The sequence below is a fragment of the Argopecten irradians genome, chromosome 6 (genome assembly GCF_041381155.1).
Source record: "Argopecten irradians isolate NY chromosome 6, Ai_NY, whole genome shotgun sequence".
NCBI classification, from domain to species: Eukaryota; Metazoa; Mollusca; class Bivalvia; order Pectinida; family Pectinidae; genus Argopecten; species Argopecten irradians.
Genome location: NC_091139.1, coordinates 45,523,637 through 45,538,384, shown reverse-complemented (window position 1 = coordinate 45,538,384; position 14,748 = coordinate 45,523,637). Strand labels below are relative to the sequence as shown.

General features: G+C 34.2%; 1 protein-coding gene across 1 annotated transcript in view; it reads left to right on the top strand.

Annotated features, from left to right (window-relative positions):
* Window positions 1–14,748, top strand: part of LOC138326050 (ceramide glucosyltransferase-like) — a 58,482-nt gene that overhangs the window by 37,818 nt on the left and 5,916 nt on the right. Inside the window, exons 4-5 of the mRNA XM_069272164.1 lie at window positions 9,605–9,706; window positions 14,371–14,483. Coding sequence (XP_069128265.1) covers window positions 9,605–9,706; window positions 14,371–14,483 — 215 coding nt within the window. The remainder of the gene's footprint in view (window positions 1–9,604; window positions 9,707–14,370; window positions 14,484–14,748) is intronic.

Genomic DNA, 14,748 nt, shown 5'->3' with positions numbered 1-14,748 from the left:
ATTTCATGGCTTTAAGATCTAGTTAACTCCAATTATAACAGAACGGTTGTTCACATTTCATATTTTACTTCATTCTACCAGAACTATGTTTATGATGTCAGAGCCATAAGATTCTGTTGAGGAATTTTATCAAATTTCAATGTTATACATAAATCATTGGCTCTCTAAATTGAATCTAAAAAACATGAAAACATGTTGGTGAGTTTTATACTGCATCCGCGGCAGCAGCTAAAATCAATATTGTATTTTTCTGTGGGAGCTGTTAAGCATTGGTTTATATCTCCCGGGAGGTTATGATGCATCCAGCATACCAGTACATAGTGCCAGGCTTTACACCGATTTTACTGAGGTTTTCCTCCCACGACTGGGGGCACCCAATCTTATATGTAAATTTTATCTTAACACAAACTGTAGTCACACCAATTACGACATTGATGATTTACGGCAGTTTACGACTGCTGTAAATTGGTCATCGTCTTTGCCATTTTAAGTCTTTATTATTACTGTATATATGTTAGGTTATTATTGTCATGCCCTGGGTTTTGTATGTGGTGAAGATAAGGCATATCTTTAATAAAATGTTCCAATGTAGTGTGACGTAAGTTTTAATTTCTTTGAAATGGTAAAACAAAGTTTATTTCAGAACATTTCAAAATTCATTCATCAATTTGTTGTAATTAAATTCCTTATCCTAAAGGAAAAGTGGGTCAGTTATAAAGCAAACAGATTTTGATTTAAACATATATCACGGTACAAAAATAGTAATTTTTATATTTCAAACATTCGTTCAGATATTTCAGTATAAATTGTATTTCAAATATAGGAGATTATTATAGTTGGTTTGTATTAAGGATTTTGGAGCTAAGACTAGATAACTGGATTTGAATAGTGTTCATTAGTTCGAGTTGACCAGTGACCAGTCTTGGCATGTTAAGGGAGTCGACAGGTGACCAGCCCCTAAGCTGGCTCAGCCAGTCTAATTGTAATTAGTAAAATAAACATGTCCATTTAATTTGGGTTCTATTGTACAATGTTGACCATAGGCATTTACTGTAAGGGCATATTAGAATATCACTGTAATGTAAGATTTTTAGGGTAACTTCGCCCACTAATTAATTGTATAGCCAATCAAAGTCTAACTTTCTATCTCTAGTAATTAATTGTAACATAAGGGATAATGATATGGAGTGTGTTAGTTAGTTAGAGAAAGAGTGTGGACCCGAGAGCAAGTGGTGTGCTGGCCTGTGCACAGGACCAATGGACATTTTAGACCAAATTTATAGTTCAGGCCAGCATCCCAATATGTAATGTGTATTAGAATGACAAGAATGGAAAATAAATACTGAAGAGGAAATCAACTGTGTTTTTTTAATCATCAACAAATCAAATGAACAGTTCACCAAGTGCGTAGACCAAAAGGGAGGTTTCAGAAGGGTGTGGCTTATGCGATACCACGCTAATTCCCCAAACTAAATAGCCACATCCTGATGGACCGCCGAATCACAGAATTGGGGAAAATACCCAAAACCCCAGCAAACCACTTGGTGACAGATGGTGCAGAATTCCGGACCACACCTCAAGCCAAGTTTTACAGCAAAGCAGGACAAGGACATAGCTATTAAGAAAGGATGAAGAGGACAAGACAAGACCCAAAGTATGGTTCCTGAAGACCTAAGAAAAGAATTCCATGACCAAAAGAACATGGACGGAAGAAAAAGAAAACGTCCTCTGAAAAATCACAAATTTTTCAACAAGCAAGATGAGGACAAAAATGCTGCAGTTGTTGCATCAACTCAAAACCATCGTCCACCTCGGGACAAGTATTTTTGTGATCCATACAACAGAGACCAAGGCTGTACTACCACTGGATACAAAGACGCTGACTGTATCACAAGGATAGCTTACTCAAGACATCGCCAGACTTTCTATTGCAAAGTTAGATACTCATCGACAAAGGAAGAATCAGCATGGATCCCTTTGGTACATGATGAAACAGTCAACAGTAGTGTAGGACCTACACTCATACTCAACTATGTAATACAGGAACAAACAAAAATAAATAAAGACACAAGGAACAGATATCTAAGTACTGACCAGCTGTATCAAAGGAACAATGCATGGATGTTGGAAACAGCATATGATGGAAGGACCACTTCCTATTTACTACAACTTCCAGGACAACAGCCTGAGTGGACCCAAGATGTAGTCATGGCAAAAGTTGCTGTAAATCATGCCCTCAATATAATGTTGGATGTAGTATGTAGATCAGTAACAAAAATACCAGAACTTTGGTATAGGTCCAAAGAGGTTTTTACTTATAATTACTAAAGAAAACCAAATATAATGCCAGTGTAATAAGCAGTTGAGGACAATCAGATAGTTTTAACACAAATAAGAATTATCACTGTAGTAAAATGTGGTACCTTAAATTACCATGAGTCTTTCATCTATTTCGATCAACATAAACAGAAATTTTATTGAGAGCAAAGATGAGATATTACTTGCCTATAGTGTTTTAAATTGTTTTGTTTAGCGATACACTTTTGTGTAATGGCCATACACTTAGTGGAAATTCTAAAAACATTCATTACATTATAGGTGACTAAATTTGGATGAAAAAAAAAAAAAAAAATTTGTAATAGTGGCAAGGTAGTAAAAAAAAAATATAAAGAAAAGTTTCAGCATTATGGTGACTTGTAATGTCAAATTAAATTGATTTTTTTTGTTAAAAACTAAACAGGCATTCTTCAGATATCAAGAAAAAAACTTACTGGTTATATTATATAAAATCTCATATAATGTTTAAGCGATACCCGTACACGTATTTGACCTTTAATGACTAATATGAATGACATCAAGGATTTCCTTTTTAACAAAAATGTATCTAGCAAGTTTAAGAACACCATACTATCTATAAGTACAAAATTTAATGGTTGTCAGACCGTGTAACATATATAACTAACGTATATTGTCATAAAGGATGACTTTCATGCTTCATAACTTCACGAATACTACTTTGGCAACATATCAGGGAGAAAGAGGGGAAAGAGAGGGAAAGAGAGAAAAAAAAAAATCTCTGTCAGCTATCAGCTGTTTACCGGTATATGCTTTATCAAGTTTCAAGTACATGAATGTATATATATTAACTAAAGAACTAAATAACCTGAGTTAATTAACTAAACGACATGTAAATGGCACGAAGGATGTTTTTTGTCAAAACATGTTAATATTTTTTCTCTATGTCTATCAAGTTTGTAGTACATTACAACATTAACAAACGGTAACGGCACGAGTTACCTAAATGACAGATATTGTCATCAGTGTCCTTTTCTAACTACAATTTGTAAATATCTTCTTATTAAACATTATGGAAAGTTGTTCAGCAAAAATTTGGAGCAAGGATAGGTCCAAAATTCGGATCGCAAATTCACTCAGAAATTTTACTTTGACATGATAATTTACTTTGAAATTTGACTATTGGTTCCAAAACTGTTTTCATAAGGCTTGAACATGATAATTTACTTTGAAATATGAATATTGGTAGAAAAACTGTTCTTATAAGGCTTGGTTCAAGAAAAACATAATTGTAGTATATGAATTAATGAAGGATAGTGACACGCTTACTTTTTACTGTTTTGATGAATTGATACAAATCTATCAGATTAGTACTAATTTTGTGGAATATCACGGTTTTAGTATCTGCTATCAGAGAATACCTGAATTAGGCTGACTCTGAAATATGTCAAATTTGTTTCCTACTTACATTAAATATTTCATATTGATCTGTACAATGTAATGAAAAAATAACATACTCCTACCGGGAGGAGAAGATGGGAAGACTTAATTAGTTCAGTCGAACCATTTGAAATGGGTTGATATTTCTAAAATTTCCTTTACAGTAACGAAAATTATAAGCTTCAGTGGTTTCAATATATATTATAGCAGATTCACTCAGCAATTTTACTTTGACATGATAATCTACTCTGAAAAAACATTGTGTTACAAATTATATAAGTACATTTGCCTAGTACAGAATAGTACGTACATGTATTACAATTTCATTTATATTTTAAACACCTCCGAATTTTCATTTCATTTGCATAAACAACCAAACGATAAGATTTCGTTATAAAATGACACTTAATCCTCTAAAACAATAGAACAGCCAACTCTAGATCACTGCTTATTGTTTTGATATTTTCCAAAAGAATTTATGATTTGTCCTTCTTTATATGTACATATTTTCTACTTGTCAAATTTTTTGAAATTGATATTTATATATTATGTTTCTCTATACAATGTATTTGTCAAAGAGAACTAAATAAAGAAACTTGATGTGGTCATGATCAATGTATCACACCTTCACGCTTGGCTGCACACTGCTACAGATACGAAGAGATGTATATATAGGGTGGTTATCTATCCTTTAATCTTTGAAATACTTTTCTCGAAAACCCAGCTCCCTACCGCTCCGAACCGCTGTAAATGAAAATGTGTATGAGCAAGGGACGTCAGAAACATTATATAACATGTGTCGAGAATATGTATAACAGTATTTACATTAAAACCTATCTATTAAAACCACCCAGTGGTCCGAGTAAAAGTGGTCTTAATAGCGAGGTGGTCTTAATTCTGAGGTGGACCAGGTTTCTTCTATGATCATGACGATCAAGAACAGAAACTCTGTATCCTAGCTGACCGGTACATAATATATGTACTGTATTTTTGTTTAAAAATTGAAATTTTATGAAAAATGCAATATACATGTATATATAAATGTATATTATAAATATATTTTTTTATTTTTTTGTTCAATTTTTTGCATTTAACACATTTACAAATACATGGGACATCAACATAAACTTGACATGACATATACATTACATTTATATAAAAAAACATAAGAAACATAACACAGCATGCTGAGTAAGTACATGTACGTGTGGGGAAAAACCAGTTTGATATATTTTGGTTAAGATAAATTTGCAAATTACTATATTTGATCAATTAGTTTTGTCGGCCATTAGAATCTTAATCATATCATATTTTAATGCATGCGTATCTAATCAAAACCAATAATTTACAAATATTTTTTAAAGATTGATAAATTAGGGACATATAATGACTATACCATTTATTTCTAGAGCATAGACATATTTTTTTCATTAAATTAAGTTAATGGTGTGTGCTTACTTAAATCTTAAACTGAATTTCACTGAAGTAATTGTTGACAATCTAAATGAAAATACTTTTTCTAGACATTACTTTCTATTATGTTTTAATTATAATTCAAATACATATCGTTAGTTTAATCAGAGATTTAGATAGTTACTAAATTATCTATGTCTCTGGTTTAATTATCACATAGTATCACCTGAGGTAAATGAGAATCTATGTGTTTTAAAATTGGTATTGATCTGTGTAAATTATTATTAATATTTACGTAAATCGATTTTAATTACCCCGCCATGTGCAATGATTGGTCAAATAATAACTTACGATCACAATCGGTAAAGTGTTTGAAAGACTACTGTGCAATAGTCAAGCGTACTTTTAACTAATGCAAAACACCGATTGTTTACCGCAACAAAATAGATGACACATCTATTGAAATGAGATGATTGATGTACGGTACTTCATAAATATCTGAAATAAGATCAATATATCTCATACATTAAAGAATTTTAATTCCATTGGCGTTACACGTATGAGAAAGAACTGCCTAAATCGTTCGATCTCGCCACCAGAGCTATCGAAAGAACGTTGCATTACTTGTGGTTTCGATCACGTCAACTGCCAGTCACAAGTATGCAAATGATGGCGATTAACACTCTCCTAGTACAGGTAGATAATCTGATAATTAGGTCGACGGAAACAAAAGACTGACTGATGTACCTGCGGGTAGTTGTTCACGGGTTGCTGCGTGCGGAAGGTGAGGCACAGCGAGGTGTGAAGTCACATGTGCCTGTGGTCATAATCAAATGGTCAATTAGTGTTAATTTAGTGGTCGTTGGGACTATTAAAATTGGTCGTAAAACGGAATAGCGGTGTGATTGTATTTCTGAAGAGAAAAAAAATCGGAACTGAAAATAAGTGGCCGTAATAGTGGGATGTTCGTAATTTAGTGTATATGCTATACATGTCTATGTTTAGAATAAACTTTTGGAAAATAAAAATGAAATAAAACAAAAATAAATATAAAGACAAAATAAGGAATATTTTCAAGCATGGTGAATTAACAACAAATAAAAATATGAATTAAAAAAAAAGAAAATTAACCTGCCGAGGATAAGGGTTGAACCCGGGCCGTGAGCTTAGAAAGCTCAGGACTTACCACGACACCACTTGTACCTGTTGTTTGCCACAGGAATATTATTAAGCTACTTATGAAATGCAGTTCACTATATTTTCTTATTTTCTTCGCAATCCACTTAAAATGATATTGATGCTGCTGAATAAGTTTACAGAATGATTCTAAACTAGTTTATATTGTATCTGGGTGCAAATTACAACTACATATACCACAAATGTGTGGTTATTCAGTTTATTCTTCACGACACCAGCCGGGGGGGTAAAAAGCTAGTTCCGGAATTGCGATACCAATACTGGTAAAACCAAGTTTTACCGTAAAAATCCCTTTACTGTACTAGAGTGTTTGCGAGTGAGCTAGCCGAGCTGGTAACATTTACCAAAGTTTGCTCTTAAACTGCTAGTAGACAACACAGTATAGTGGGATATCTTTAATTACATTTTTTTTTTCTCTCTAAAAAAAAAAAAAAAAATCTTAGTTAGTAAAGTACATTTGTATATAGGCTTTCATTATTTCAAACCTTAAAAATATAAATATATACATACATAACAGTTGAAATAAAATATATTTATATCAGAATAAGAAATTAAATAGAAGAAAATATTTCAAGTATAAAAAAAGTTACATGTGTCTTTTAGGAAACAACAGCACGTGTTTATATGTGGTTGTACAGAAACTTGAAAATCTATCGGCCAGAGAAACAATATTATTCAACTTATACAACGAAGTGATGAAGATGGAATGAACATATTTAGTGATGAACTTTAATTTTAACCAATGTAATTATCTATTGATGGACATATCAATGAACAATGATGAATTTACATATGAAGTAGACAGTGATGAGTTACATATGAAGTATAGACAGTGATGAATTTACCTATGAAATAGACAGTAATGAGTTTACATATGAAGTAGACAGTGATGAGTTTACCTATGAAGTAGACAGTGATGAATTTACCTATGAAATAGACAGTGATGAGTTTACCTATGAAAAAAACAGTGATGAGTTTACCTATGAAGTAGACAACGATGAATTTACCTATAAAGTAGCCAGTGATGAATTTACCTAATGATGAAGGAACCCAGTGATGAATTTACCTAATGTTGCATGAACCCAGTGAAGTAATGAAAATATTTAATGGATGAACCAGTCATGTGATCAACATATCTAATGATGAAAAGTCTGTGTATCGACATGCTAATGAGGATTCCAGTGAGGGAAACACAATAAACATTTCCAGTAATGGACATTCATATAATGTAACGTACATATCAAGTGATAAATGGAGTGACTATAATAATGAACATATATATTGATGAATTTAGTGAATAATTTGTATATTGAGAATTTAATGGAGACAGTCAAAGATGAAATATAGTCATAATGTGTTTTGTTTATAGCTCCTTGTTTTCAAAAGACAGCATTATGATAACTTTGTATGTGAATCAAGTTAATCAATACTGCAGTATGTACATAATTAATATGTTATTTCTTTTTCATTACAGTTTTATATGTATTTTCATGTAACATGTTATGTGAATGTGTGAGAGTCATCTTATAGATTAGTGTTTTATTATTTTGAGTATAATATGTAGGTACTTTTACTTACAATATTACATTGTAATAGACATCAGTTTTGCTTACATTACATTATTATGTAATAATAGACTAAAAATTAATGTTTTTATGGGAGTAACAGATTTTTTTTTTTTGGATATAACTTATCATTATTTGTTTCTTTCTTTAAATTACTAAGTCAAGATTTTTTTTCCTCCTATAATATGACAATCGTGTCTATAGCCTGATCACCTATATTCATGAGCGTTGTTTTTGTTAGTCTGTAATGACTTGATCAATCATGCAGACTAGCATTATTTCATATAGTTAATGCATTTTATTTGTTTAAAAACAAGTTCTGTAGGTTAATTTTTTTTCTTATGTATATATAATTGTATTCTGTAAAAGTATTGCTTAAATTTGTCAAAAAAAAAAATGTGTTATTATAAATTAAGCATTTTTTTTATTAAAAAATTTTAAAGTTTGCGGAGCAAACTTATGGGGAAGGGAGGAATGTATCACGGTACAAAAATAGTAATTTTTATATTTCAAACATTCGTTCAGATATTTCAGTATAAATTGTATTTCAAATATAGGAGATTATTATAGTTGGTTTGTATTAAGGATTTTGGAGCTAAGACTAGATAACTGGATTTGAATAGTGTTCATTAGTTCGAGTTGACCAGTGACCAGTCTTGGCATGTTAAGGGAGTCGACAGGTGACCAGCCCCTAAGCTGGCTCAGCCAGTCTAATTGTAATTAGTAAAATAAACATGTCCATTTAATTTGGGTTCTATTGTACAATGTTGACCATAGGCATTTACTGTAAGGGCATATTAGAATATCACTGTAATGTAAGATTTTTAGGGTAACTTCGCCCACTAATTAATTGTATAGCCAATCAAAGTCTAACTTTCTATCTCTAGTAATTAATTGTAACATAAGGGATAATGATATGGAGTGTGTTAGTTAGTTAGAGAAAGAGTGTGGACCCGAGAGCAAGTGGTGTGCTGGCCTGTGCACAGGACCAATGGACATTTTAGACCAAATTTATAGTTCAGGCCAGCATCCCAATATGTAATGTGTATTAGAATGACAAGAATGGAAAATAAATACTGAAGAGGAAATCAACTGTGTTTTGTTAATCATCAACAAATCAAATGAACAGTTCACCAAGTGCGTAGACCAAAAGGGAGGTTTCAGAAGGGTGTGGCTTATGCGATACCACGCTAATTCCCCAAACTAAATAGCCACATCCTGATGGACCTCCGAATCACAGAATTGGGGAAAATACCCAAAACCCCAGCAAACCACTTGGTGACACATATTTTATTGTCATATAATTAGAAGCAAACATATACAATACATATTATACACAAATAGTATTCTTGTGAGCAGATATATCAGATATATTACATAGTTTGGTTCAAAATAATTTTGATTTTATAAACAGTGTATGTTCAAATTAAAATCAAACTACAAGTACTATATTTATAAATAGATTTTAAATAGAATTATTGTTAGGTTTTGCTGAATAATTCATGATTATTCTACATCATATATGTTAAATTTAAAGTGCTGAACATATTTTTACAGCTAAATTTGACACAAATTATCTTAGATATTTCTAACCAAGTAATGATTCTAAGTTGTAATTGTTGAATTTAAATTGCTTAATTAAACCAAATTTAGCATTTGATATGTTAATTGACGATGATAATTTTGTATTTCAGGAGGCAAGCCTGTGGGTATAAACCCAAAGATCAACAACATGATCTCGGGCTACAAGGCAGCTAAATATGACCTAGTGCTCGTCAGTGACAGCGCCATCTACAGTACGTTTATATTGATCTTCATCAGGTTTATGTTTGTATTTGTTGCAATGTGCAGAAAATAATTACCAGTACATTATGAAGTTTAATATTGAAATATTGATTTATAAATTAAGGTTCCTCATTTTTACCTCACCGGTATGTCATGGCATGGTGTACGTTGTCCGTTCGTCCGTCTGTCCGTCATCCGTCATATTTCCTTTTGAATCGCTAATTGCTAGTCCTAGAGTTCTGCTGGGATTGTAACCAAATTTGACCAGAAACGTCCTTGGGGGAAGGGGAACTGAGTTTATATAAATTTTGACTCTTGTCATGAATGCTCCATCAGCTAATATAACCACGAACGGATATCAAAACTCCAAACCACAAAAACAAAGTACGCAGGAAAATGTCATGTTTACAGTGATAGAATTGGACTATGTTAATTAAATGCTGGTTGTAGGATAGACTTGTGTACATATCTAGGTATATACAGTCACAAAACCCTTAGCTGCACTCTGTTTAAAAAGAGAGAATGTTGATTAACTTTGGGAGGAAAAAAGACAGATCAGCTGGGGAGATAGCTTTGGTGTTGTATTCCTAGTAACAGAAAAGTAATGTGAGCAGAAAATTCCAGGCACATTGACTTGTACAGAATTGCAATAAACACAGAACTGTCGTGCATTCGTTGTCATGGCAATGTTTCCTAGCCAACTCAGGTGGCAATGATTGGAATGGGTTGGCTGTTGTCAGGTCTGGGGGGAAGTGGAGAGATGGCAGTGACAGTGATTATGTTGTAGTGAGGGAATCATGGGACTTTTATCACTGATGTGAACAAAAATAATTACGTAATAAACCGATGACATATCACCTCCTACAGCAGCCCTAGTAATAGTCAGCAGATTGGTAGCTTTGTTGGCATTTACTGAACTTTTACTTAAATTTTCTTCATGATATATACAAAGAATGATGTTCATATATATTCAAGGGATTCAAAAGTATTTAATATGGGAAGATGGGTTTTCCTGCTTTGTATTTACATTTATTATCCTATAGTAAGTTATCTCTGTGTTTCTGCTGCATTGTTTTTATGATGAATGTTATTTTACAATTACAATATATCTCCTGATCAGACTAGAAGTCTAAATTAAGAGACCACAGGCCTAACAGAATTTGTCTGCCCAGTGTCTCGAATTATGTCTAGTGAGGTACAGAGCTAGTCTACTTAATGCGTGTCCATGTTTGTGAAAACCACAGACTAAGCAACCAATATTATGTGCAGGTCCAAGATAAAAATTGGAAATGTATCTGAATGTCCTTTATACTACTGATTCCTAGATTAACAAAATGGGTTGTATATATACATCAAATTACAGTACAGTTAAACCTGTCTATAAAGACCACCCAAGAGACCAATAATAAATGGTCTTTACATCAAAGTGGTCACTATACACAGGTCAAGTTGTGTTGAAATTGACTATTTGGTTACCCTGATATGCTGTTAATGGAGTCTTCATTCACTGTATTTTTAGCCCACCATCATCAGATGGTGGGCTATTCAAATCGCTTTTTGTCCGTGGTCCGTCCGTCCGTCCGTCCGTCCGTTAACAATTCTTGTTATCGCAATTTCTCAGAAAGTACTGAAGGGATCTGTCTCACATTTCTTATGTAGGTTCTCCTAGGGCCCTAGTTGTGCATATTGCATTTTGGGACCAATCGGTCAACAAGATGGCCGCCAGGCAGCCATCTTGGATTTTGATAGTTAAAGTTTGTTATCGCTATTTCTCAGAAAGTACTGAAGGGATCTGTCTCAAATTTCATATGTAGGTTTCCCTAGTAGGGCTGCCGCGGTTCACCGGTATATTGGGGTATTGCAATACACCACCAAAAAATATTGTACCGCGATACAGTTTACCTGTACCGGTTTTTTACGATATATTTTCTTAGTATCATAATTTCATTAATTTGATATAATTAAAACGTCCTGTCATTAAAACAAAACCAGCAAGTTGTATTTGTTTTCCTTTCCGATAATATGAAGCCATGTGGGTATCCCTTTCGTTTTCATTCGATTCAGATGTCGGTCAAATGTTTGTAACTAACGTGTATAATGTTCAAATGATTCAAACATTTGCATGACGTTGAATATAAACAATATGACATTAGGCTAGTTTCTGAAATATTATCAAGCTGATTCGCTCCATCAATCAACAATACCGGAATATCTAATTCTCTAAACACATTTAAGGCCCGGTGAATACATGGCTGCAGGGATTTTGCCAGCTTTTTCAGGCTTCATCGTCCGCCGCCATTTTCGATTTCCTACACGTGTCAAAACAACACTGCAAGCCGGTCAGCCCTTTGAAGTTTAATCACGATCGTAAGCTTATTTTGCCAGGACAATTGTACGTAAATTTGTTCATCATTTAGGTTCAAAAGTGTAAATATTTGCAGACACTATCATGTTTAGTTATTGCATTATTAGGTTACGATCGTCTGTAACAGTTAGCCTAGCGTTTTCACAAACAGACTCGTATTTTTTTAAAACAAGAACACATTTGAACATTTTTGTTACTCAACAACATGGTTCAAATCGATGTAAAACTACATAACATAGCACTGTATGTTTGTATAATGTAATGGGTGTTTTTATTATGGAATATATACAAAATAGACAACACATATGTTAAGGTCAAAATATTGCAATACATATCACAATACAGTTGTTGTGTATCGCAATATATCGTGGTACGCTTCTGCCGTATCGCGGCAGCCCTATTCCCTAGGGCCCTAGTTGTGCATATTGCATTTTGGGACCAATCGGTCAACAAGATGGATTTTGATAGTTAAAGTTTGTTATCGCTATTTCTCAGAAAGTACTGAAGGGATCTGTCTCAAATTTCATATGTAGGTTTCCCTAGGGCCCTAGTTGTGCATATTGCATTTTGGGACCAATCGGTCAACAAAATGGCCACCAGGCAGCCATCTTGGATTTTGATAGTTAAAGTTTGTTATCCCTATTTCTCACAAAGTACTGAAGGGATCTTTCTCAAATTTCATATGTAGGTTCCCCTAGGGCCCTAGTTGTGCATATTGCGTTTTGGAACCGATCGGTCAACAAGATGGCCGCCATGCAGCCATCTTGGATTTTGAAAGTTAAAGTTTGTTATCGCTATTTCTCAGAAAGTACTGAAGGGATCTGTCTCAAATTTCATATGAAGGTTCCCCTAGGGCCCTAGTTGTGCATATTGCATTTTGGGACCGATCGGTCAACAAGATGGCCGCCAGGCAGCCATCTTGGATTTTGATAGTTAAAGTTTGTTATCGCTATTTCTCAGAAAGTACTGAAGGGATCTTTCTCAAATTTCATATGTAGGTTTCCCTAGGGCCCTAGTTGTGCATATTGCATTTTGGGACCAATCGGTCAACAAGATGGCCGCTAGGCAGCCATCTTGGATTTTGATACTTAAAGTTTGTTATCGCTATTTCACAGAAAGTACTGAAGGGATCTTTCTCAAATTTCATATGTAGGTTCCCCTGGGGCCCTAGTTGTGCATATTGCATTTTGGGACCAATCGGTCAACAAGATGGCCGCCAGGTAGCCATCTTGGATTTTGATAGTTAAAGTTTGTTATCGCTATTTCTCAGAAAGTACTGAAGGGATCTGTCTCAAATTTTATATGTAGGTTCCCCTAGGGCCCTTGTTGTGCATATTGCATTTTGGGACCAATCGGTCAACAAGATGGCCACCAGGCAGCCATCTTGGATTTTGATAGTTAAAGTTTGTTATCCCTATTTCTCACAAAGTACTGAAGGGATCTTTCTCAAATTTCATATGTAGGTTCCCCTAGGGCCCTAGTTGTGCATATTGCGTTTTGGAACCGATCGGTCAACAAGATTGCCGCCATGCAACCATCTTGGATTTTGATAGTTAAAGTTTGTAATCACTATTTCTCAGAAAGTACTGAATGGATCTGTCTCAAATTTCATATGAAGGTTCCCCTAGGGCCCTAGTTGTGCATATTGCATTTTGGGACCAATCGGTCAACAAGATGGCCGCCAGGCAGCCATCTTTGATTTTGATAGTTAAAATTTGTTATCCCTATTTCTCACAAAGTACTGAAGGGAGTTTCTCAAATTTCATATGTAGGTTTCCCTAGGGCCCTTGTTGTGCATATTGCGTTTTGGGACCGATCGGTCAACAAGATGGCCGCCAGGCAGCCATCTTGGATTTTGATAGTTAAAGTTTGTTATCACTATTTCTCAGAAAGTACTGTAGGGATCTTTCTCCAATTTCATATGTAGGTTCCCCTAGGGCTCTAGTTGTGCATAATGCGTTTTTGGATCGAGCGGTCAACAAAATGGCCGCTAGGCTGCCATCTTGGATTTTGATAGTTAAAGATTGTTATCGCTATTTCTCAGAAAGTATTGAATGAATCTGTCTCAAATTTCTTATATAGGTTCCACTAGGGCCCTAGTTGTGCATGTTTGATTTGGGATCGATCGATCATCAAGATGGCCGCCAAGGAGCCATCTTCGATTTTGATAGTTGAAGTTTGTTAATGCTGTGTCTCAGAAAGTACTGAAGCGATCTGTCTCAAATTTTATACATGATCATTATACATCTTTATAGATACCTTAATTAGGTAAACCCCTCACACCATCACTGTATTTTGTTTGTTGTATAGTGGGAGAGGATGCTTTACTAGACATGGTTTTAACGATGACAGAAAACACCGGCCTCGTCCATCAGATGCCATACGCTTGTACTAGGAAAGGATTCGCCTCGCACATGGAGAAGGTAAAATAGGAGCCAATTCATTTAAATCATTCACTCCTAAAATTACACAATGTAATCGTCCATCCAAAGAAATGGAAGAGTTCAAATGTATCGTCAGGGGTGAATTAATTAAATTGGGGAAATTCACTCTCAATTGTTGTGTTAATGGTATAAATCGTTTTGATTTCGCTATTTTGGGAGCACATATTTTCACATCTTTTAGAAGAGACAATGGATTCAGATCATTGATTTTTTGGCTCTCCTCTTAAAATAGCATGAAAATATG